The sequence below is a fragment of the Chiloscyllium plagiosum genome, unplaced genomic scaffold, assembly GCF_037043375.1.
Source record: "Chiloscyllium plagiosum isolate Xiang-an unplaced genomic scaffold, Cpla_swu_hap1 HiC_scaffold_27, whole genome shotgun sequence".
Taxonomy (NCBI): Eukaryota; Metazoa; Chordata; class Chondrichthyes; order Orectolobiformes; family Hemiscylliidae; genus Chiloscyllium; species Chiloscyllium plagiosum.
The window spans coordinates 64,163,068-64,189,701 of record NW_028270165.1 but is presented as its reverse complement, the minus strand read 5'-3'; the positions used below and the strand labels follow the sequence as shown (position 1 = coordinate 64,189,701).

The 26,634-nt window shown below is 47.2% G+C and overlaps 1 protein-coding gene, 1 long non-coding RNA gene and 1 pseudogene across 2 annotated transcripts in view; 1 reads left to right on the top strand and 2 right to left on the bottom strand.

Moving 5' to 3' along the window:
* LOC148144464 (uncharacterized) overlaps window positions 1–848 on the top strand; it is a 31,827-nt pseudogene extending 30,979 nt beyond the window's left edge.
* Window positions 1–26,634, bottom strand: part of LOC148144460 (uncharacterized) — a 587,526-nt gene that overhangs the window by 299,357 nt on the left and 261,535 nt on the right. The window lies entirely within an intron of this gene.
* Window positions 22,752–23,612, bottom strand: LOC148144463 (uncharacterized). Its single transcript, XM_087975729.1, has one exon. The coding sequence runs from the start codon at window positions 23,610–23,612 to the stop codon at window positions 22,752–22,754; it is 861 nt and encodes a 286-aa protein (XP_087831855.1).

Sequence of the window (26,634 nt, the reverse complement as noted above, 5' to 3'; positions counted from 1 at the left end):
AGCAAACATTTTCGACCGTGATTTCTGTGAGAGGGATCAAAACTTTTTGGTTCCTGTCTGAGTATGTTTTCAGCATCAGTGGGACTGGACGAGAGACCCTACTGTTGCAGCGCACTGTGCGTGGAGACTGAAACAGTTATACGGCCTGGGAAGGGGATTTCATGGCAGGGAGGGGCTCTACACATGTTTGTGTGCAGCTGAAGCTTTGGCCATGGAGAAACCAGAGGAATCTCGCCCCGTGGAGAAACCGTGGAAATGTGGCGACTGTGGGAAAGGCTTCCGTTTCCCGTCTGCCCTGGAGACTCATCGGCGCAGTCACACCGGGGAGAGGCCATTCCACTGCGCCGACTGCGGGAAGGCCTTCAGACATTCCTCCACCTGCTGGCCCACCAGCAGGACCACACGGGCGAGAGGCCCTTCTGCTGCCCCAAGTGCGGGAAGGCCTTCGTGTTTTTCTCCGCCCTGTTGGCCCACCAGCGTGTCCACACAGGAGAAAGACCATTCAGCTGCCCTGAGTGCGGGAAGGCCTTCAGGTTTTCCTCCACCCTGCTGAGCCACCAGCGGGTCCACACGGGGGAGAGGCCCTTCAGCTGCCCCGAGTGCCGGAAGGCCTTTACCCACGTCTCCTCCCTGCTGACCCGCCAGCATGTCCACACTGGGGAGAGGCTATTCACCTGCTCTCAGTGCGGGAAACGCTTCACCCACTCCTCCCACCTGCGGAAGCACCAGTGAGTTCACGTGACATCGCAGGGGGATTGAAGGAGTGACGGCCGAGTGCCATTATCGATTGGACTATCAACCCGGTTCCGGGGACTCCTGGGTTTGAATCCCTCCCCGACAGATGTCAGAATTGGTATTTGGTCAGAAATGTGGAGTTCGGAATCTAACGATGAGACCATTTTAGGGACGGGTGGTGCAGGGGAGAAAGCCCCCATCTGATTCCCTCTCTCCCTTGTTAGAGAAGGGAACCGCCATTGTGGGAAAGGATTCACTCAGTCGTTCCAGCTGCATCCTCTACCCGGGCTGGCCTACATTTGACGCCAGACCCACAGCAGTCTGGTTGACTCTACACCGTCCCACCCCCACCCCCCACTGGCAAAGGAGCGGGGAGAAACTTACTTGGAGACAGGTTATGGGTTGAAATTGCTGAGTGAGGCAATACTTCCTCCGGGTTACGGCTGTACTAAGGATCCAATTACAAATGGACAACTTGGTGCTGGCCAATAGTCAAGACAGTGTGGTGGGTGGTGGGGAGGGGTGGAGAGGAGGGGAGGTGTGGTGTGGTGTGTGCACTTTGACCTTGAGCTGTTCAAAAAGCAACTACTTTTTCTCTGCCTTTTTGCTGGGGGATTTGAAGCTGTAACAAAGTTGGGTTGCAATAAAGGTTACCTGAACTTAACACCGGGTTCAGACTCTCATTGAAAGCTTTGAGCTCCAAGAGGTTTTTGTTTTAAAGCTGCTCATTTCTTTCCGCCTCCTGCACTAAGTTTAGAACATAGAACAATTCAGTGCAGAACAGGCCCTTTGGCCCTCGATGTTGCGCCGACCTGTGAACTATTCTCAGCTTGTCACCCTACACTATCCCAAAATCAACCATGCGCTTATGTAAGGATTGTTTACATCTCCCTAATGTGGCTGAGTTGACTACCTTAGCAGGTAGAGTATTCCACGCCCTTACCACTCTCTGCATAAAGAACTTGCCTCTGACATCTGTCTTTAGTCTATCACCCCTCAATTTGTAGTTATGCCCTCTCGTACAAGCTGACGTCACCATCCTTGGAAAAAGTCGTTCACTGTCTACCATATCTAATCCTCTGATCATCTTGTATGTCCCTTTCAAATCCCCCCTTCTTCTTTCCAATGAGAAAAGGCCCAAGTCTATCAGTCTTTCCTCATAAGACCTTCCCTCCAGACCAGGCAACATCCTGGTAAATCTCCTCTGCACCTTTTCCAATGCTTCCACAGCCTTTCTGTAATGGGGCGACCAGAACTTTACACAATATTCCAAGGGTGGCTGCACCAGCGTTTTGTATAGTTGCAGCATGATATTGCGGTTCCGGAACTCAGGACCTCTACCAATGAAACCTAACACACCATATGCCTTCTTACCAGCACTATCCACCTCGGTTGCAACTTTCAGGGATTTATGCACATGGACTCCAAGATCCCTCTGCACATCCACACTACCAAGAATCTTTCCATTGACCAACTACTCTGCCATCCTGTTATTCTTCCCGAAGTGCATCACCTCACATTTAGCTTCATTGAACTCCATTTGCCATCTCTCAGCCCAATTCTGCAGTTTGTCCAAGTCCCCCTGCAACCTGTAACATTCTTCCAAACTGTCCAGTACTCCACCGACTTTAGTGTCGTCTGCAAATTTACTAATCCTCCCACCTATGCCTGCATCTAAGTCAGTTATAAAAATGACAAACAGCAGTGGTCTCAAAACATCCTTGTGGAACACCACTAGTAACCGGACTCCAGACTGAATATTTTCCATCAACCACCACTCGCTGCCTTCTTCCAGTTTCTAATCCAAGCTGCTAAATCACCCCCAATTCCATGCCTCTGCATTTTCTCCATCAGCCTACCACGTGGAACCTTATCGAAGGCTTTACTGAAATCCAAGTATACCACGTCAACTGTCCTACCCTCATCTACATGCTTGGTCACCTTCTCAAAAAACTCAATGAGGTTTATGAGACACGACCTGCCCTTGATGAAATCATGTTGACTTATCTGAAATTAAATTGTTGATTGCTAGATGAGTATAAATCTTATCTCTTATAATCCTTTCCAAAATCTTTCCCACAATAGAAGTAAGGCTCACTGGTCTATAATTACCTGGGTCATCTCTGCTGCCCTTCTTGAATAAGCGCACAACATTTGCAATCCTCCAGTCCTCAGGTACTAAACCCGTAGACAATGACGACTCAAATATCAATGCCAAAGGCTCTGCTATCTCCTCCCTAGCTTCCCAGAGAATCCTCGGATAAATCCCATCCAGCCAAGGGGACTTGTCCACTTTCACTCCTTCTCGAATTACACCTGTGTGTAACTAATCTCGATCCACAAACTCCATCAACAAACACATCGACCTGCACCCTATATACCAACCACTACAGCGGACAGCTGAAACTGACAACTGGAAGCTGCAGGGACAGACCACTATAAACACCGGAGGAAACATCAAAGAAGCGCTTCGCAGGAGGCTCCCAAGCACTGATGATGTTGCCTAGCCAGGGGACGAAACGTTTGCAACAAAAACTTCCAGCTCGGCGAGCAGAACCACAACAACGAGCACCCGAGCTACAAATCTTCGCACAAACTTTGAACCCCAAAGAGTAGTGTGTGTGCCTGCATGAGAGAGTGAGTGTGCGCAGAAGTGTGTGTGTACATGCTTGGGAAAGTGAGAGTGTGATGGAGAATGAGCCTGTGAGTGTGAGAGAGTGTTGAGGGGTGTGTGTGTGTCTGTCTGAGAGGTAGAGTATGTGTTTGAGAGAGAGGCTTAATAAAAGCAAGGGGTTGCATTTTTGCAAAAACAAGGACTTGTACAGATAATGGTCGGACCATGAGTCGTGTTATAGAACAGACAGACATGGTGGGGGGGGGGGAGGGGGCGGAGGTGGGTGGTGTTCAGGTACATAGTTTCTTGGAAGTTGCATCACTTGGAAGTTGGAAGTTGCTCGACAGGGTGGTTAAGGTGGCATTTCGCAACATTGCCTTCATTGTTCACACCATTGAGTATAGGGGATGGGACATTATGTTGAGGTTGTACAGGATGTTGGTGAGGCCACTTTTAGAGTACTGAGTACAGTTCTGGTGGCCCTGTAATAGGAAGAATACTATCAGAGAGGGTTTAATAAAGATTTCCCAGGATCTTGTAAAGACTGGAGGGTTTGAGTTATAAGGAGAGGCTGGGACTTTATTCACTGGAGCACAGGAAGTTGGGGGTGACCTGATTGAGATTGATAAACTCATAAGGAGTGGAGGGAAGGTGAATAGCAAATAGCTCTTCCTTAGCGTAGGGGAACTCAAAACAAGGGGGCTTTTGTTTTAATGTGAGGAGAGAGATTTAAAAGGAACCGGAGGGGCAAAAGTTTGAAAGAGGGTGATTTGCATGTGGAATGACCTTGCTGAGGATGTGGTAGATACAGGGACAGTTACAACATTGAAACAGCATTCGGATGGATAGATGAATAGAAAGGCTTAGAGGGAAATGGGCCAAATGCAGAGCTTTTCTAAGAAAAATGTCAGTCTGACTCAACATTGGGACACAGACAGAATTCACACCTATTGTCTCTACTTATAAATCGGGCAACGTCTCTTCGAAATGTAGATTCATTTAGATATAACTGCGTCACTTTACATATTGAGATATCCCTTTGAATGTGCCCACACCGCTTTGAAATGTAATCTTGTCCATTTAAACCTCTTTATTTGCAGAAATATCGTTAAAATGTCCACATCCCTTTAAAATGCAGATTGTCCCCTTTAGATATGACACCGTTCCGTTAGATGTAGGAATATCTGTTTAAATTGAGCCGTGAGCTTTCCCAATGTAGACAGGGCTCCTGGAAACGTGGCAGTGTCCCCCCTGCAGCTGCAGAGCGAGACAGGAGAGTTTGTTTTTGTGAATGAGCAGTTGTAGCGCGAGGTGGCTGTTGCTTGGTGACGGTGAGGCTCCCCGGCCCCGCCCATCCCCCCGTGCAGACGTCACGCGGGGGCGAAGGCGGTTGGGAGGAGAAGTCGCTCGAGCGGGGAAGCGGCGGGAGGGCGGCCGTTAGGAAAATGGCGCCGTGCGGCCCGGGGCAGACACCCGTCACTGGGCACCGCCGCCTTCCTGGTGCAGCTGCTGTGTCACGGCCACACCGGCCGGCTGTACAGCAGGCAGGAGCCGGTGAGCATTCTGGAGGCGGATGGGGTTAAGGGCCTGCTTGGGAACTCGTCGGCCGCCTGGGTGGTGGAGTTCTACTGGTCGTGGGGCGGCCCCTGTGTCAACTATGGGGCCACCTGGAAGGTACTGGGCCCGGGAGGTGAAAGGTGAGGCAGGTTGTGGGGGGACGGAGGGGAAGGAATGTGGGGCCTGTCCTGTCATAGTGACATTTTACACTCACTTTCCATCTGCTTTTACTGGCGCTTGTGCTGTTTCCCCCTCACTGTTTGTTTAATCCTTGTGCTGTTTCCCCCTCACTGTTTGTTTAATCCTTGTGCTGTTTGCCCCTCACTGTGTGTTTAATCATTGTGCTGTTTGCCCTCAACCACACTGCTGTGGGTCTGGAGAACTCAGTGTTGAGTCCTCCGGGCTGTTGACTGCTCAGACAGAAGATGAGGTTTTGTTCCTCCAATTTGTGGTTTGGTTTGTTGTGGTAATGGAGGAAGCCAAAGATAGTCATGTCAGAAGGGGAGTGGGAAGGGGCATTAAAATGGGTGGAGACTGGGAAGTCTGCTCAGCCTCTGCGGACCCGGCTGTGATGCTCAGCAAACCGTTCCCCAAGTTTACGCTCACTTTTCCCGATGTAGAGAAGACCACAATTGGCAAAGTACAGCGGGTCAAGCAGCATCCGAGCAGTAGGACAGTCGAAGTTTTGGGCACGAGGCCTTCATCAAGAATGATACGTGGATGTTCAGAGGGCCATCAGTGTCCTTCTGTGCCAGTTGTCAGACAGGTGCAGCATGCAATGAGCAAGGCAAGTGGTGTATTAGCAAGAGGAATTAAGTTCAGAAATGGGGATGTCTTCCTGCAGTTAGGGGGTCATTGAATATATTCAAGGCTGAGTTCATCTGATTTTTATGTGAATGTTTATGGGGAAGGCAAGAAAATGGTTTTAAGACTAGTATAGGACCGAGTTACAGAGCCATGCAGCACAGAAACAGACCCTTCAGTCCAACTAGCCCATGCTGACTATGTTCTCAAACTAAACCAGTCCCACCTGCCAGTGTTTGGCCCATATCCCTCCAAACCTTTCCTATTCATGAACTTATCCAAATGTCTTTTAAACGTCATTACTGTACCTGCATCCATCACTTCCTCTAGACATTTAGTCCGCATGTGAACCACTTCGTATAAAAAAAATTGTGCCCTTCAAGTCTTTTTAAAATCTCTTTCTCCTGTTACCATCAAAATTTGCTCCCTAATCTTGAAACCCCAACCCTAGGGGAAGAGCACCTCATCTCTCCCCTCATGATTTTATAAACCTTGATAAGGTCACATCTCCTCCTATGCGCCAGTGAAAAAGCCTCAGCCCATCCACCTAGATACAGATAGATCCATATCCAGTCATGATCGGTTCAATGCTGGTCCCAATTCTCTCGGTGTCCAGGACAGCAAGAGACCACAAGACATAGGAGCAGAAATTAGGCCACCAGGTCTGCTCGTTCCATTCATTCATGGCTGATAAGTTTCTCAGTTACATTCTTCTGCTATAAGCAAAGTGAAAATGGAGGGAGTGAGTGTGGGATGGAGATTTTCAGCTTCCAGGGAATAAAAGAGGACAGAGTTCACTATAAATTAGAATTTATGGGATCGGCTGATGAGCCGAGGAGTGTCAGTTGGGGTTTAATTTAGAGAAATCAGAGGTTTGCATTTTGGTCAAGCAATCCAGGCAGGACTGACACAGTTAAGGGGAGTGATGCAGAATAAAGAGACCTTGGAGTGCTGGAGTCTCAGGTGGACAGAGTAGTGAAGGCGGCGTTTGGTTTGCTTTCCTTCATTGCTCATAGCATTGAGTATAGGAGTTGTGAGATCATGTTATACACACTTCCCACTCGAATGTGTTATCTAACTGCTTAACTGTTTTTAGTGAATATAATCCACACCTCCCACTGCTGCCATAACGTGGTTTGTTTGGAAGCCCTAGCTTCCATTTGCCACTTCTCAGCCCATTGGCCCATCTGATCAAAATCCCATTGTAATCTGAGGTAATCTCCTTCGCTGTCCACTACACCTCCAATTTTGGTGTCATCAGCAAACTTACTTACTATACCACTTATGCTCACATCCAAAAAGTAGTGGACCCTTATCTATTTTCAAAGTGGAATTGACAATATATTACATGTATTGACTGCCTGCAAATTGTGCAGTCTTTCAGCAAAGTAGAATGTTTAGGGTGTAGGTTTGCATGCTGAGCTGTAGGTTTGATATCCAGACGTTTCATTACCTGGCTAGGTAACATCATCAGTGGCGACCTGCAAGTGAAGCGAAGCTGTTGTCTCCTGCTTTCTATTTATAGGTTTGTCCTGGATGGGGTTCCTAGGATTTGTGGTGATATCAAAGTTATGAAGAGAGATACATATTTTGTTTAACTAAATACAATGGCAGTGCAGAGAATTTCAGAAAAGCGCAATAAATATTTACTTTTTACCACTTATTCAACTCATTCAAGAATTTCAAATTGAATCTGAGCTAACTTGAGAGCAAATGGCAACATTCGTTTGTTAATAGACTCGCCATAAATTATGAAAGATCACTTTTATCTAAGTCACAATGTTTAATCCCAAACACAGCAATTAAGTGCAAAGTTACTTTCAACTATTTAATAAAACACTGCAAATTTTATTTCATATGAAAATACATTCATTTTATAATTTGGATAAGATCTTTACAAAGGAAATATACTAAACAAAATAGCTTTCCTGGGTATCAATATTGACAACAGTTATGCAGCTATTATTTGGCAATTGACCAACTAATTGAAATAATTTCAGAATAACTGAGCTGCTTCATTATTATACATTGAGATATTGCATATCTTGGCTCTCACCCAAGGAAAAAATGCATCTGGACGGGGACATGAATAGAAAGAATTCAGAGGGATATGGGCCAAATGCTGGCAAATGGATCACTAGATTAATTTAGGATATCTGGTTGGCCTGGACTGAAGGGTTTGTTTCTGTGTGCTCATTACAGGCGCCCCTCTTTTGGAATCCCCATACCAGCTGTTATTTTCATGAAATAATCTGACAATTGTTGACTTCCATCAACCTATTCCATCCAGAGAAATTTCCTCTCTCTGCAAAGTGTGGTTCACGTTGGCAAATTCAATCCTCCTTTGGTCCGCAGGAACACACTCCATAATGCGCAATGTTCTCAATACCTGTTTAACGTTCAGTGGGGAAACTATTTTCGGTCCAACAATTAAACAGAATTCCTCAGAAATGTTTTTGGCAAATGCACTGCTCCCACGAGAGCTTGTGGGACCGTAGTTCAAATGCTTTTAACAGCTTTTTTTTCTAATTTCCCCGCCTTCCCAGGATGCAGAATTTCTCCCACCAGAAATTGTTTGCCCTGAAAAAAATTCAGCAGGAACATGATTATGGAGCTATCAGTAAAAAGGCTTCATATGGGTCAACCAATGTTAGAAATGGAAGAACATCTTGTTCAAAGTTGCTGTTCGTTTGCCCTTTCAAAATTCCTTGAATTTAAGGTGTTCCATTGTAGCATTTAATTATGATCCATTAAAAGCAGTATCCAGTCTCATCTGAGTGAGGAACCGACTCAACAAGTGAAATAACTTTTCTGTCTGCTCTTTAGATGTGACATCCTCTCCCTCTCTGTTGATGCAACAGGATTACCAGAGCTGGAAGTACCACTCTCGGAATACAATTGCTGATCGACAGTTTACTTCTGTTGCTTAACATAAGGATTTAAAACCTGCTAGCCCGATCTCGCACAAAGCACAAAAGCCAAACTGTTCACCCGTGCCTGCACAGAGGAGAAATTTCACTTGGAATAGATCACAAAATAAGAACTGTTACCAGTCCCACAACTCATGTGCTTCCCACGGACAAAGTTAAACATCACACAACACCAGGTTATAATCCAACAGGTTTGTTTGGAAGCACTAGCTTTCGGAGCGCCGCTCCTTCATCAGGTGGTTGTGGAGAATGAGATCATGATCACAATTTATATCCAAAGGAGTCCAGCGTCATGGAAATGTGACACATCAAACAATTTTAGATTAAATCCTTCATCTTTTAGAATAGGTTTCTGCTCTTTGGTTTGTTAATCCCAGAACTTCTTTTTTGTTACCTTCTCAAGAATGTTATTCAAATGCAGAGCTTTTCTAACAATAAGTGTGAATTCTGTCTGCACCCGAATGTTGAGTCAGACTAACATTTTTCTTAGAGAAAAACTCTGCATTTAAATTACATTTCCGAGAAGGTAATTTATAGATTAGGGTGTAGAGGTTAGGGTGGATAGGCTGTGCTAAATTACCCATAGTGACCAGGGATGTGAAACTTAGGGTGGATTGGCCATGGGAAATACAGAGTAAGCGGGTGAGTATGTGTGGGATGCTGTTCAGAGGGCCAGTGTGGAATAGATGGGCTGAATGGCCTGTTTCCACATTGTTAGGATTCTATGACTCCCACCCAAACAGCACAGAAATAGACCCTTTGGTCCAACTCATCAATGGCGACCAGGGTTCCCAAACTAAACTAGTCCCACTTACCTGCGTTTGGCCCATATCCCTCTAAACCTTTCTATTCATGTACCCATCCAAATGTCGTTTAGACTTTGTAAACGTACCTGCATTGTCCACATCCTCAGCAAGTTCATTCCATGTGTAAACCGCCCTCTGTCAAAATGTTGCCCCTCAGGTTCCTTTTAAATCTCTCTCCTCTCACTTTAAAGAAATATGCCCCTGAGTCTTGAGCTCCCCTACTGTTTTAAAAAATTCTCAAGGTCAGGTTCGTAGGAGAGTAGTCTGACACAGAACAAACGACCATGAGGCGAGTCTGCTAGAATATGGGCATTTTATTCCCCGCAGCGTCGCCACAACCAACGGGTCTGGCTTATACTCACTCTACATGTTACCGGAACTGGGAGCCGTCAGTTCTCGTAGACCGGTTGCCAACAACCCACGCTCGGCGGTTAAACGTAACCCCGGAGCAGACTCACCGAACTGGAGACTTCTCCAGCTGATATACTCTTTTCCAGATATAAACATTCATGTGAACAGCAGAGCAAGGCTAAAAAACACATTCCATTCTGGTTACATACAGATAAGAAGATTCACACGGGGAGGTGTGTAATAAGATTCACACGGGACTAAGCAACACCTCCATTCCGGTTAGATTCACACATGTATTGGGACATAATGTTTAACCGTTTCACCACATTCCACTGCTTGGAATTTTACACCACATTCCACTGCTTGGCCCAATACATGTGTTACATTATGCTTAATTCAGTTCAATTCGTTTCAGTTAATTTCAGTTCAGTCAATTCAGTGTAGTTCAATTCAGCTCAGTTCAGGTCTGTTCAGTTCAATTCAATTGTGTTCAATTCAGTTCCGTCCATTTCAATTCAATTTAGCTCAGTTCCATTTTGTTCCGTTCAATTTGATTCACTTCAGTTCCACTCAGTTCAGTTCAGTTCAATCCCATTCAATTCTGTTAACTCCGCTTCAGCTTTTTGGACATGCCCACATCCTCCGCTGTACCCCAGGCAAGGGGTTCTTCGGCAGGACTGGGATCCTCTCTCAAACAAACTGCCACGTACATGCCCACATCCATGCCATCCCGGGACGGTCGGGACCTCCACAGTTTGTTCTTCTGGTTTCTTAGTCTTTTTCCAAAACATTGTTCTGTATCAAAATCTCTCCTCAATTGCGATTGATCCTGCCGACTACGCCAAATGTTTTAAAAAATTCTCAAGGTCAGATTCGTAGGAGAGTAGTCTGACACAGAACAAATGACCAAGAGGCGAGTCTGCTAGAATATGGGCATTTTATTCCCCGCAGCGTCGCCACAACCAACGGGTCTGGCTTATACTCACTCTACATGTTACCGGAACTGGGAGCCGTCAGTTCTCGTAGAGCGGTTGCCAACAACCCACGCTCGGCGGTTAAACGTAACCCCGGAGCAGACTCACCGAACTGGAGACTTCTCCAGCTGATATACTCTTTTCCAGATATAAACATTCATGTGAACAGCAGAGCAAGGCTAAAAAACACATTCCATTCTGGTTACATACAGATAAGAAGATTCACACGGGGAGGTGTGTAATAAGATTCACACGGGACTAAGCAACACCTCCATTCCGGTTAGATTCACACATGTATTGGGACATAATTTTTAACCGTTTCACCACATTCCACTGCTTGGAATTTTACACCACACCTACACGAAGGAAGAGCCCTTTGCTATTCACCTTACCTCCACTCCTCATGATTTTATCAATCTCAATGATATCACCTCCCAACCTCCTGTGTTCTAGTGAATAAAGTCCCAGCCTCTCCTTATAACTCCAACCCTTCCAGTCCTGGCAACATCCTGGTAAATCTTTACTGAACCCTCTCTAATAGTATTCTTTCTATTAAAGGGACACGCGAACCATACTCAGTACTCTGAAAGTGGCCTCACCAACATCCTGTACAACCTCAACATGATGCCACAACTCCTATACGCAGTGGGGGGAACAATGAAGGCAAGTATGCTAAATGCCTTCTTGACCACCCTGTCTAGCAGCTATGCAACTTTCAAAGAACTGTGTACCTGAACGCAACCATGTCTCTCTTTTACAGCATGACACAGGGCCCTACCATTAACTGTACAAGTCCTGACCGTCCTTGCTTTAGCAAAACGCAAGCCCTTGCTTTTATTCATACCTCACTCATACACACATGCTCTCTCAGACACCCACACATACACCCCCAACACACTCACAGGCATATACTCAATCACACTCTTATGTGCACTCATGCATAAACTCACGTGCACGCACTCACATATCACTTTTTGGGCAAATTTGTATTGGCAGAATTGTTTGTAGATACATTCAATTTTGCTCAAAAAGTGCACAGTCTGCAGGCAGTCAATCCATGTAATATTTTATACATTCCTACTTTGGAAATAGAACCAGTCTGATTCAAAATTGGGACATTGACAGACTCGAACCTCACACCTTTAATGTCTGGGCTGAGTTATCAGTATTTTAAAAAAAACTTGCCATCTTGAGAACATGAATCAAAAGATGTTCTGGTATTTACAGATTAATGAACTGAAACCTGCAATGCATTCTAAAAGGTGAAAGAGGTAACAGCAATCTTGGTTTGTTCAATATATCCTATCAGTTGCATGACACTGTGATCTTTTGCTATAAAATCTGTGTCTTATGATCCTGCTCCACAGCTACCCGATGAAGGAGCGTGCTCCAAAAGCTCACATTTCCAAATAAACCTGTTGGACTATAACCTGGTGTTGTGTGATTTTTAACTTCATCCAGGCGAGTCCACCACCGGCTCCTCCACATCATTTCGAGTGAGCACAGCCCACACCTCCCAATGCTGCCAGTAAACTTTACAACGCCGATGAAATGACACACTCTGCACTCCTGAAAAATATACAATTTCTAATGAAACTGGCTGCTCATTCACTGATCCATCTGATTGGAAGCTTAGTGCAGGAAGCTGAAAGAAATGAGCAGCTTTAAAACAAAAACCTCGGAGCTCAAAGCTTTCAATGAGAGTCTGAGCCGGGGGTAAATTCAGGTAACTTTTATTGAGATCCAACTTTGTTACAGCTTCAAACCCCCTCAGCAAAAAGGCAGAGAAAAAGTAGCTGCTTTTTAAACAGCTCAAGGTCAAAGCGCACATGCTAACCCACCTCACTTCTTTACTATTGGTCACCACCAAGTTGTCCCTTTGTAATTGGGTCCTTGGTACAGCCTTAACCTGGAGGAAGTATTGACTCACTCAGCAATTTCAACCCATACCCTGTATAGCGCCATCTGCTGCAGTGGGATTCAAACCCGGGAGTCTCCGGAACTGGCTTGATAGTCCAGTCGATACTGGCACTCGGCCATTGCGCCTTAAACTCCCCCTGCGATGGTACATGAACTCCCTGGTGCCTCCGGAGGTTGGTAGAGCTGGTGAAGCCCTTCCTGCACAGGGGGCAGCTGAAGGGCCTCTCTCCTGTGTGGATCCGCTGGTGGGTCAGCAGGTTGGAGGCCTGGGTAAATTTCTTCCCGCACTCGGGGCAGCTGAAGGGCCTCTTCCCCTGTGTGGACCCGCTGGTGCCTCAGCCGGATGGCGGAATCGCTGAAGGCCTTCCTGCACACTGGGCAGTTGAAGGGCGTCTCCCCAGTGTGGATCCGTTGGTGGGTTAGCAGGGTGGAGGAAGTGCTGAAGCCCTTCCCGCAGACGGGACAGGGGAATGGCTCTCCGAGGTGTGACTGCACCTCCAGGACAGACGGGACATGGAGCTTTTCCCGCAGTCGCCACTTCCACCGTTTCTCCATGGGGCTGGATTCCTTGGGTTTCTCCATGGCCGAAGCTTCAGTTACACACAAATGCGTGTGGAGCCCCTCCCCACTGTGAATTCCTCTTCCCAGGCCGTATAACTGTTTCAGGCTCAACATTCAGTGCGCTGCAACAGTAGGGTCTCTCATTCAGTCCCACTGATACTGAAAACGTACTCAAACAGGAACCAAAACGCTTTGCTCCTTCTCACAGAATCATAGTTGAAAACTGTTGTGGTCACGATGGAGTGAGTGACTGTCAGACATTGACGTCAAAGTGAGGACTGCAGATGCTGGAGAGTCAGTGTCGAAAAGTGTGGCGCTGGAAAAGCACAACAGGTCAGGCAGCATCAGAGGAGCAGGAGAATCAAGGTTTCAGGCATAAGCCCTTCATCTGTTGACTTTGAAGCTTCAGTCTTCAGATCTTCAAATACACTGTTAAAAACAGATTACAAAAGTCATCACTATCAGTGCAGGGTAGAAATTCAGAACAAACAATTCTACTTTCTGTGGAATATTCTTTTCTTTTGTTGTTCCACAAAATTGAAAGCACCATCCCACTCTCTTTCCCCCTCTGTTCTCACTCCGCTCGAACTAATTCTCCTGAAGGTGCTGATTCAGGATCTTACAGGAGCAGAAAAGCAAAAACATCAAGACTGACATCTCTCTGAATTTTAGATACCTCCACCTGAAAGTTAATATCTTTCACAACACTGGGATCCTGCTGAGGAGTGAGCAGGTCTGATTTGTCAAATTAGTGGCAGAGTCTGGCCTCTCCTGGTTATGCTAATCCCTGTGGCCTTATTCCAGATGCGATCCATGTCTGCGAGCAAGACACGACTGTCTCCAGCTGAGAGTCTCTCTGGTCACTGCCTCCGTACCCCTTGGAACGATTCAGCTCCCTTCTCAGTCCACTTCCACCACATGACCGAAGCAATGATTGGTTATGTTCTTGCTCTAACGAGTGTTATGCGTGCCTTTCACTCCCAGGAGCGTGCGGCCTACAGCAATGTTCCCTCCCTTTCAGCCTCGTCAGGCGTAGAGCCTGGTTCATTGGTGCTCATCAAGAACTGGACGGGCAAAGGTCTCCAACCTCGTTGGGATGGCCCCTTCCAGGTTTTACTTCCCACCCCTACGGCGGTCACAGTTGCTGGGCACTCAGCATGGGTCCAACTGCTCCATTGTAAATTGATTGACCGCACCAATCAAAAGGGGGGGAAGAGGAGGAGAGAATCCTGGAATCCCAACAAAAGGAGTGGACCCTGTCCATTTGGGTTTTTGAATTTTGCTGTTGTTCTAATGTTAATCTTATTACAGATACTTGAACTAAGAGGAGGGACTTGTGGGGGATCGCCTATCTCCTCACCTTTCTGATCACGTACAACATCCTGCTGGGGAAAGCCACTAAGTATGGATGCGACCAGGAATGATCAGAGATTATCCACCACCCATGCTGAGGAGATGTCGTCCAGTGCACTGGACCAGATGCCTTTGACGTGAGGAACGTGATGAAGATTGATTATTGCAATGGACTCTTACATCAGAAAGACCAGATGGTCCATCTGGACAGTAGAAATCAGTGGAAGTTACCATGTCGTTACCGAACCTGTCTTTTTGATTTTACCTGCAGACGCAAGCCTAGTGAGGATAAAAATGATCAATCCCGTTATTATGGTAAATATTTTAAGGGCGCCCAGGAACACCATCCCTTTTTGCAGGTCAGGCCGACTCGAGAAAAGGGAAGCCTGATAGGGAAACTCCTCAATCCACAAACAACTTATGTATACAGGCCCACAGAACGCTCTTCACCCCAGAGGCAGTAGTATGTTACTCCTCTCTATCGGGAGATGACTTACTTGCCACGTCCCCAGTCCCCGATTCCAATCTATTCATCAGACTTCCTACTGCCGTCCCTGCGAAGATAAATATCACTTTCCAATAGCTCCGGTCTGTGTATACAAACAGCTGGTGAAACACCGGCTGGGGTACAGCAGGCCTTATGCGGCACATGGACCTGGAACCGAACCCTTTCCTTGTGCATTTATAGGCCTTTTCTCTTTTCAGAATCTGATACTGTCACCAAGACCATGTACAATAGAGCTAAGGGAAAGCCCAATGGGAACAGCATTCTGAGGACCATTGTCTCCCATATAGTGCGAGTGCTCGAGTCAGTTGGCCCATTTTTTACAGCGCTCAAGCAACTCCTCTTGCAAAACGTCGACCCTTTACTCCTGTAGACCTGACCAGACCCCCTGCTGTAACATTTCAGTAGCCGATTTAGACAAACTCTCCCTAATATACATCAAACCAGACTATTATTTCTTCAGCTAAGGTAAAGCTACCAATTTCCTTGTCCTTGTTGGCAAAGATGTCCCCCATAAGGTCACTATCAGAGCCCTTGTTCCCACAACAGTACCTTGTCCTGGCCAGTGGACAAGTCGATGGAACCTCCATCTGAGGAGGATGCAGCGGTTGGTCTCAGCCAACCTTGCTCCAACTGGAAGGATCCCAAGGGACTGGGTGACAATACAGGACACCCGATAGGCTGGGGAATCCAGAGTACCCTGGGGTTGGAAGGATCGGCAGGAGTGACAAGTCAAAAGAACCGCAATTCCCTCTTTTGCGGCCTGACCATTCGAGAAAATAAGAGTAAAGAGGCTCTGGAACAGAGTAAACTGGGATAATCGGTATGCCTTAGACTATATACTTGCCCAGGAGGGTGAGGTCTGCACCATTGTCCAAGATAAATGCACTATGGGCATTCCCAATCTCACTGGCAATATTACTAAGATGCAAGAAGAAATCCAGGTATTCCTTGACAGAATGACTGAAGGGACCAGTTGGGGAAACTGCAGATCGGGCTGATGGTACAATTGGCTTATCAATTTAGCTATGTCTGTTTGTCGGTATTAGTGTTGTTAGGTATTTAATTGCTAGGCTTATGAGGTCCCTTAGTGATAGAGATTTGCCGCAGAAGATGCTGCTTTTGCGATCCGATGGTTCACCCACACGTGTCGATGGCGATGATAAATATGACCAGATGAGCTGCGAGGATGGTGGTGCCGCTCTGCAGGATGTTGATGGCTGGACCACCTTGAAGGGCATTTGTTTGGACTAGCCTTCTCTTTCAGTGATCGCGGTGCAATCAAAGGGAGGAATGAGGATGTGGGCATCTGGGTGAGAAAGTCTACAGCCATAAAACCTGTCTTTAAACATTTATACTAAAATGTAATGCTGAATTATTGAATAAATAAACAGGCAGGAAGGCTCAGAAAGAGGAGAGAACTTAAAGATAGGGACACCTGGGCTCACCAAGTGATAACAGGATGCTGTAAGGCAATTAAGAACGTTTGCCTCAGCATCGGTGAATCTGTGTGAACAGGACACCAAGTGATAACATTCACAGCCGTTCCCTTGTGAGACCATTTTAGTGCTGAGGCTTTTGAATCCCGTAGAAAATTAACTCTTAGTGCTTATCTGTTATGGATTGAAATGAATTGCATTTTGGGACTTTATGATAATATTGAGTAGCCATTACTGGTTATTAAATACAAACTCTGTAAAAGGAAATATTGGTAAAGCTTTACCTTACTTGCTGCAGCCGAGGCTCCAGCGGAGGAAACAGGCCGCGGCACACTTCCGGCACAGTCCTGGTCCCGCCCCCTCCTCGGCCATGGTGACACAAACCCCGCCCCTTCCGAACTCAGCTCGTAAGCCCCGCCTCTGGGAACCAAACCTCTTTCCCTCAAGCGCACCAAACCCCGCCCCTTCGCCGCGGTCTCCGCGCGAGTCAAAATCACGCCCCCTGCCCCCACGCACAACCACCCACAAAGCCGCGCGCCTCCAGGTTTGGCGCGACGCGCCTTACCGCCTGCTGAGCCTCGCCCCGCCTACTAGCGCGCGACCCTCTCGCGACACACGCCGTGCCCATGAGCACTGCCCTCCTGCTAAACCCCGCCCCTCCTGGTAAACCCCGCCCACCCAGGTGTATTTGGAAGCACTAGCTTCTGCAGCGCTGCTCCTCCTGCGGGTAGCTGTGCTGCAGGATCATAAGACACAGAATTAATAGCAAAACATCACAGTGTCATGCAACCGATGCAATATTTGGAACAAACCTGGACCGCTGCTGAGTCCTTCATATTTTAGAATGGGTTGCAGGTTTCAGTTCATCAATATATAAATTCCAGAACTTTAGATCAGATTCCCTACAGTGTGGAAACAGGCCCTTCAGGCCAACAAGTCCACACCGACTCGCCGAAGAGCAAAACACCCAGCCCCATTCCCCGTCACCCAACACTACGGGGCAATTTAGCTTGGCCAATTCACCCTTACCCGCACGTCTTTGGACTGTGAAAGGATACCCGCACAGACGGGGGGGGGGGGTGGAATTGAACCCAGGGCTCTGGTGCTGTGCGGCAGCAGTGCTAACCACAAAAAAAAGGTGACATTTTCTGTTTTTCAACGGCAGCTGCCTCCCAGGAGTGGGGAGTCACTCATTTGAGGTTTTAAATATGAAGTCGGAGAGTAGAGGTTCCTGGGAGAGGAGGGACGACTTATTTGTATTTCCTTCTTGCTGTATCAGTCAGTGGGTACTGTTGAGGGGGGAAAATGACCTACCAGGTGTATGCACTGGGGCCCAGGTCTCTGGCACAGAACCTGTCCCTGTTGCACCAGAAGGGAAGGAGGGAAACGAGGAGAGTGTTAGTCATTGAGAACTCGATAGTTGGAGGGTCAGACAGAAGGTTTGTTGGGAATGAACAAGACTCGCGGTTAGTGTGTTGCCTCCCAGGTGCCAGGGTGCGTGATGTCTCGGATCGTATCTTTGGGGTCTTGAAGGGATAGGGTTTCCAACCCCAAGTCATGGTCCATGGAGGTACCAACGGCATAGGTCGACATGCGAGAAACAGAACTCACTCACAAATCAATCAGCCTGAGACAAAGCCTTGGAAACAAAAACGATTTATTACAATCTTGCAAGTACCGGACGCTTCTGCAATCAAGCAGAAAAGTGTGCCAAAACAGAGCCTGTTCGCTTTCTTATTGAGTTTACAAGTTGCGGAATCACGCCTCCCTTTTCCCATCCTATCATAAGCCGATTACCTCACTTGTCAGTTATTTTCTTATCTGGCCATCCTGCTGTCCTTGTCTGCATTCTTTGTTCCTTGTTTGTTACAGCTTGTTCTTTTATCCAGTTTCTCTTATCATACTATAAGCTTTATTGTGAAATGCCCCTGCTGCTTCTTTTTGTGGTCAACTACAACACTTTCAAGTTATTTCTTCGCTTAAAACTATTTTCTTGAAAAGACCCTCCATATTCATTAAAGTCTTAGCCTTAAGTATGCTACATGCTACAAGAATTCCGTGACTGTTTGTATAATGTTCCCCTTCCCTTCCCCCCACTACACACCCTCACCCATCTGCAAAAACATTTTTAAGCTCCCACAGAAAGAGGGATAGGGATGTAAGGCAGGATTTCAGGGAGCTCGAGTGGAAGCTGAGGGCTAGAACAAACAGAGTGGTTATCTCTGGTTTGTTACCCATGCCACGTGATAGCAAGGCAAGGAATAGGGAGATATATCAGCTGAACACCTGGCTGCAAGGATGGTGCAGGAGGGAGGGTTTCAGGTTTTTGGATAATTGGGGCTCATTCTGGGGAAGGTGGGACTTGTACAAACAGGATAGTCTTCACTTGAACCAGAGGGGTACGAATATCCTGGGTGGGAAATTTGCTGGTGCCATTCGGGTGGGTTTAAACTAGCTCAGCAGGGGGATGGGAACTGGGGGGTGTAGCTGCAATGCACAGGAGGATGAGAGCAGGAAGGACTGGGACAGGATTTCAGGGTCACAGGAATGTGCTGGCAGACAGCGAAGTGGTTTGAAGTGTATCCGCAATAAGGTAGGTGAGCTTGCAGCACAGATAGGTACCTGGGACTTGGATGTTGTGGCCATTTCAGAGACATGGAGAGAGCAGGGTGAGGAAAGGATGTTTCAGATTCCAGGGTTTTGATCTTTCATTAAGAACAGCCAAGGTGGTAAAAGAAGGAGAGGCGTGTCCTTGTTAGTCAAGGATAGTATAACGGTGGCTGACAGAACTTTTGATGAGGACTCGTCTACTCAGGTAATATGGGCTGAGGTTAGAAACAGGAGAGGAGAGGTTACACTGCTTGGAGTTTTTTTTATAGGCCTCCGCAGAGTTCCAGGGAGGTGGAAGAGAGGATTAGAAAAATTATTCTGGGTAGGAGTGAAAGGAACAGGGTGGTCAGTATGGGGGACTTTAATTTCCCCAACATTGACTGGAAATGCTTTCACTGCAGTACGTCGTATGGATCAGTTTTTGTCCAGTGTGTGCAGGACGCCTTTCTGACACAGTATGTCGAAGGGCCGACATGGGGGGAGGTCACTCTGGATCTGGTGCTTGGTAATGAACCAGACCAGATGTTTGATTTAGTGGAAGGTGAGCACTTTGGAAATAATGACCATAATTCAGTTGGGTTTCATTTAGCGATGTAAAGGGATAGGAACATGCCACAGGTCAAGAGTTATCGATGGGGCAAGGGCAATTATAATGCAATTAGGCAAGATTTAGGATGCATAGAATAGGGTAGCAAAATGCAGGGGATGGGAACAATTGAAATGTGGAGCTGGTTTAAGGAACAGATATTATGTGTCCTTGATAGGTATGTCCCTGTCAGGCAGGGAGGAAGTGATAAGGTAAGGGAACCGTGGTTTACAACAGAAATTGCATCTCTTGTTACAAAGAAGAAGGAGGCTTATGTGTTGATGAGGCAAGATGGTTCAGATGAGGCAATGGAGAGTTACAGATAAGCTGGGAAGGATTTAAAGAGAGAGTTAAGAGCAAAGAGAGGACATGAGCAGTCTTTAACACATAGAATAAAGGAGAACCCTAAAGCTTTCGATAGGTATGTGACGAACAAAAGGATGATTAGGGTAGGAATAGGGCCAATCAAAGACAGAAGTGGGAAGTTGAATGTGGGCCCTGTGGAGATTGGAGAGGTGTTAATGAATATCTCTCATCGGTCTTCACTCAGGAAAAGGAGAATATTGTAGAGGAGAAGAATGAGGTACGAGATATTAGACTCGAAAGGATCAAGGTTAGTTGCACACAGGTGTTATCAATTCTAGAAGGAGTGAAAGTAGACAAGTGCCCTGAGCCCGATGGGATTTATCCAAGGATTCTCTGGGAAGCGAGGGAGGAGATAGCAGAACCTTTGGCTTTGATATTTGAGTCGTCATTGTCTACAGGTTTAGTACCAGAGTGGAGGATTACAAATGTTGTTCCCTTGTTCAAGAAGGGCAGCAGAGATGACCCAGGTAATTATAGACCAGTGAGCCTTACTTCTGTTGAAGGAAAGCTTTTGGAAAGGAATATTAGAGATAGGATTTATAATCATCTAGCAAGCAACAATTTGATTTCAGATAGTCACCATAGTTTCATCAAGGACAGATCATGTCTCACAAACCTCATTGCGTTTTTTGAGAAGGTGACCAAGTATGGAGATGAGGGTAGGACAGTTGACATGGACCTCAGTAAAGCCTTTGATAAGGTTCCACATGGCAGGCTGTTGGAGAAATTGCAGAGGCATGGGTTGTTGTGGTTTGGTTCGCCGAGCTGGGAGTTTGTGTTGCAAACGTTTTGTCCCCTCTCTAGGTGACATCCTCAGTACTTGGGAGCCTGCTGTGAAGCGCTTCTGTGATGTTTCCTCCAGCATTTATAGTGATGGTGTCACCTAGACAGGGGACAAAACGTCTGCAACACAAATTCCCAGCTCGGCGAACAGAACCACAACAACGTGCACCCGAGCTACAAATCTTTTCCCGAACTTTGAAGAGGCAAGGGATTGAGGGTGATTTAGCAGTTTGGATTAGAAACTGGCTTTCTGAAAGAAGGCAGCGAGTGATGGCTTATGGAAAATATTCAGCCTGGTGTCCGGTTACTAGTGGTGTGCCACAAGGATCTGTTTTGGGACTACTGCGGTTTGTCATTTTTATAAATGACTTAGATGCAGGCATAGGTGGATGAATTAGCAGAGTTGGACTGAGAGGTGGCAAATGGAGTTCAATGCAGCTAAATGTGAGGTGATTCACTTTGGGAAGAATAACAGGAAGGCAGTGATCTTGGAGTCCATGTACATAGATCCCTGAAAGTTGCCACCCAGGTAGATAGTGCTGTTAAGAAGGCATACGGAGTGTTAGGTTTCATTCGTAGAGGGATTGAGTTCTGGAACCGCAATATCATGCTGCAACTATACAAAACACAGGTGCAGCCACATTTGGAATATTGTGTATAGTTCTGGCCTCCATATTTCAGGAAGGATGTGGGAAGCATTGGAAAAGGTGCAGAGGAGATTTACCAGGATGTTGCCTGGTCTGGAGGGAGGGTCTTATGAGGAAAGGCTGAGAGACTTGGGTCTGTTCTCATTGGAAAGTAGAAGGCTAAGGGGGGATTTGATAGAGACATACAAGATGATCAGAGGATTAGATAGGGGAGACAGTGAAAGACTCTTTCCCAGGATGGTGACGTCAGCTTGTACGAGGGGGGGGGGGGGCATAACTACAAATTGAGGAGTGATAGATTTAAGACAGATGTCAGAAGCAAGTTCTTTATGCAGAGAGTGGGGAGGGCGTGGAATGCCCTACCTGCTAAGGTAGTCAACTCAGCCACATTATGGAGATTTAAACAATCCTTAGATAAGCGCATGGATGATTTTGGGATAGTGTAGGGGAACGAGCTGAGAATAGTTCATAGGTCGGTGCAGCATCGAGGGCCGAAGGGCCTGTTCTGCGCTGTATTGTTCTATGTTCTTTGTTCTATGTTCTAAACTTAGTACAGGAGGCTGAAAGAAATGAGCAGCTTTAAAACAAAAACCTCCGGTGGTAAGTTCAGGTAACCTTTATTGCAACCCAACTTTGTTACAGCTTCATCCCCCCAGCAAAAAGGCAGAGAAAAAGCAGTTGCTTTTTGAACAGCTCAAGGTGAAAGCGCACACACTACACCTCACCTGTCCCACCCCCCTCACTGTCTTTACTATTGGCCAGCACCAAGTTGTCCCTTTGTAATTGGATCCTTGGAAAAGCTGTAACCCGGAGGAAGTATTGCCTCACTCAGCAATTTCAACCCATATCCTGTCTCCAAGTAAGTTTCTCCCTGCTCATTTGCCAGGAAGGGGCAGTGTAGAGTCAACCAGACTGCTGTGGGTCTGGAGTCACGTGTAAGGCAGACGTGGTAAAGGATGCAGCTGGAATGACTGAATGAATCCTTTCCCACAAAGGCGGTTCCCTTCCCCAACAAGGGAGAGAGTGAATCAGATGGGGGCTTTCTCCCCCCCCACCTCCCCCTCCCTGAAACGGTCTCATAGTTCGATTCCAAACTGCACATTTCTGACCGAATACCAATTCTGCCATCTGTCGTGGCGGGATTCGAATCCAGGAGTCCCCGGAACCGGGTTGATAGTCCAATCGATAATGGCACTCGGCCGTCACTCCTTCAATCCCCCTGCGATGGCACGTGAATTCGCTGGTGCTTCCGCAAGTTGGAGGAGTAGGTGAAGCCCTTCCCGCACTGAGAGCAGGTGAATGGCCTCTCCCCTGTATGGACCCGCTGGTGGGTCAGCAGGGTGGAGGTCTGGGTAAAGGCCTTCCCACACTCGGGGCAGCTGAAGGGCCTCTCCCCTGTGTGGGTCTGTTGGTGCCTCATCAGGTTGGAGACTTGGGTAAAGGCCTTCCCGCACTCGGAGCAGCTGAAGGGCCGCTCCCCCGTGTGGATCCGCTGGTGCGTCAGCAGGGAGGAGGACGTGCTGAAGGTCTTCCCGCACTCCGGGCAGCTGAAGGGCCTCTCCCTGGTGTGGACTCGCTGGTGGGTCAGCAGGTTGGAGGAGCAGGTGAAGCCCTTCCCGCACTGAGAGCAGGTGAACGGCCTCTCCCCCGTGTGGACACGCTGGTGGATCAGCAGGGTGGAGGAACTGCTGAAGGCCTTCCCACACTCAGGACAGCTGAAGGGCCTCTCCCCCGTGTGGATCTGCCGGTGCCTCATCAGGGAGGAGGCCCGGGTAAAGGCCTTTTCGCACTCAGGGCAGCTGAAGGGCCTCTCCCCCGTGTGGATCCGCCGGTGGGTCTGGAGGTTGGAGTAATTGCTGAAGGCCTTCCCGCACTCAGAGCAGCTGAAGGGCCTCTCTCCTGTGTGGAACTGCTGGTGCCTCAGCAGGTTGGAGGGATAGTTGAAGCCCTTCCCGCACTCAGAGCAGCTGAAGGGCCTCTCTCCCGTGTGGACCCGCCGGTGGGCCAACAGGCCAGAGAAAAACATGAAGACCTTCCCACAATCTGGGCAGCTGAAGGGCCTCTCCCCCATGTGGTTCCGCCGGTGGGCCAGCAGGTGGGAGTAATGTCTGAAGGCCTTCCCACAGACAGGGCAGGGGAATGGCCTCTCCCCGGTGTGACTGCGCCGATGAGTCTCCAGGGCAGACGGGAAACGGAAGCCTTTCCCACAGTCGCCACACTTCCATTGTTTCTCCACGGGACGGGATTCCTCGGGTTTCTCCATGGATGAAGCTTCAGCCACACACAAACAAATTTCCAGCCCCTCCTTGTTGTGAATTCCTCTTTCCAGGTCGTATAGCTGCTACACGCTCCACAATTAGTGCGCTGCAACAGTAGGGTCTCTCATCCAGTCCCACTGATGCTGAAAACATACTCAGTCAGTCAGGAACCAAAAAGCTTTGATCCCTTTCACAGAAATCAGTCGAAAATCGTTGCGGTCCTGGTGGACTGAGTGACTGTCAAACATTGACAGCGAAGTGAGGATCGCAAATGCTTGAGAGTCAGTCGAAAAATGTGGCACTGGAAAAAGCACAGGGATGTCAGACAGCATCTGAGGAGCAGGAGGGTCAATGTTTTGGGCATAAGCCTTCATCTGTTGATTGAGAAACTTCCGCCATCAGATCTTCAAATACGCTGTAAAAAGAGATTACAAAAGCCATCACTGCCAGTCCTAGGGTAGAAATTCTGAACAAGCAATTCTACTTTCTGCAGAATATTCTTTTATTATTCCACAAAATTGAAAGCACCATCCCACTCTCTCTCCCCCTCTGTTCTCACTCCGCTCTAACCAATTCCCCGGAAGGTGCTGATTCAGGATCTTACAGGGGCAGAAAAGCAAAAACATCAAGACTGACATCTCTCTGAATTTTGGATACTTCCACCTGAAAGTTAATATCTTTCACAACACTGGGATCCTGCTGAGAGTGAGCAGGTCTGATTTTGGGAAGCAAATAAAATGTGTGTCAATTCAGGATGAACCTGCCACGCAGCTTCTTTAGGAACAACCAGACACAAAATGGTTAACATCCCTGGGAAGGGGAAGCAAAATGACACCAGAGAGAAATTGAATATACTGACATGGCAAACATTAGTGGAAAGCCAGAGTCATAGAGGTATACAGTACAGAAACAGACCATTCGGTCCAACTCGTCTGTACCGACCAGATATCGTAAATCAATCTGGAACCGTTTGCTCACACGTGGCCCATAGCTGGGGTCATCCCTACCCCCCCTGTCCTGAGACCTTTATGCCTCCAAGCTGACCTTCAAAGGTTCGGTTTTTCCCTCCATTCTTTCCCGGTTGTCTTTTGTAAGTTTTGAAAAGTTTCCCAATCCTCTGAGTATAGGATTTGGGAAGTTATGTTGTCGCAGTACAGGACATTGGTTAGGCCACATTTGGAACATTGTGCACAATTCTGGTTTCCTTCCTATCAGTAAGATGTTGTGAAACTTGAAAGGGCTCAGAAACATTTACAAGGATATTGCCAGGGTTGGAGGATTTGAACTAAAGGGAGGCTAGGGCTGTTTTCCCTGGAGCGTTGGAGGCTAAGGGGTGACCTTATAGAGGTTTATAAAATCATGAAGGGCATGGATAGGATAAATAGGCAAAATCTTTTCCCTGCGGTGGGGGGAGGGGGAGGTCCAGAACAAGAGAGCATAGGTTTAAGGTGAGGGGGGAAAAAGCAAAAGAGATCTGAGTGGCAACCTTTTCACACAGAGGGTAGTAAATGTATAGAATGAGCTGCAGGAGGAAGTGGTGGAGGCTGGACCAAAAGGCAGCTGGATGGGTACGTGAATGGGTAGGGTTTAGAGGAATATGGACCAAGTACTGGTAAATAGGATAGATTAATTTCAGATATCTAGTCAGCATGGACGAGATGGACTGTTTCTGTACTGTACAGCTCTATGGCCATCTACTTCATTTTGAAATGTTTGCACTACCACTTGGAACACCCTGTTAGGGTTCAGAGAGTGCCAGGTCCTGACATCTCCTTCCTCACGTCTCCTGTGTATTTTAAATCAATAGTACCATTTGTATGTTACTGGGTTAGTACTTTAAACATAGACACATACAATATAATCAGAATTTCTATTCGGTACAGACAGGGATGACTTATTTCAACTTTGCTAACAGGGTATCAGAAGGGGAGGATCTGCAGACAGAAATCTTGGAGGAAATTCCATAACAAGATCTGACATGGTCACTCAATATCATTGGGGGGGGGGTTGAGTCTGGAAAGAGAAATCCATTCGACCTGCTTCAAAAGGTACTGGACATCAGTGAGAGTAGAGGAGCACTCAGAGAGGAACACACCAGTGAACTGAACTTTAACTGGTTACACAGTATGAGTGTGTGTGTCCCAGTGAACTGACTTTGGAAAAGAGCTTTAACCAGTTACACAGACTGAGAGAGGGGTTGGGGCATTTATTTTACCCTGCAGCATCAGAGCCTGAGGGGTGACCGTAGAGAGGTTTATAAAATCATGAGGGGCATAGATAGAGCAAATGGCCTAGGTCTTTTCCCCCCAGGGTGGGGGAAGTCAAAAACTAGAAGGCATAGGTTTAAGGTGAGAAGGGAAAGATTTGAAAGGGACCTAAGGGACAACTTTTCATGCAGAGGGTTGTGCATGTATGGAATGAACTGCCAGAGGAAGTGGTGGAGGTGGGTACAATTGCAATGTTTAAGAGGCATTTGGTTGGGTATATGAATAGGAAGGGTTTGGAGGGATATGGGCCGGGTGCTGCCAGGGGGGATTAGATTGGGTTGTAATATCTGGTCGGCATGGATGAGTTGGGCCGAAGGGTCTGTTTCCGTGCTGTACAGCTTTATGACTCTATGACTAGCCCTCGGAGCATGGCTCCTTCATCAGGTAATTGTGGAGAATAAAATCATAAGGCACAGAATGGATGGAAAAACATTACAGTGCACTGAAATGATATGTAGAAAAACACTGGATTGTTAAGTCTTTCATCTTTTAGTATGGGCTGCTCATATCATTCATTTGTAAATCCCAGAATTTCCTGAAAGACATCTTCTTGAGATAACTCAAGGTT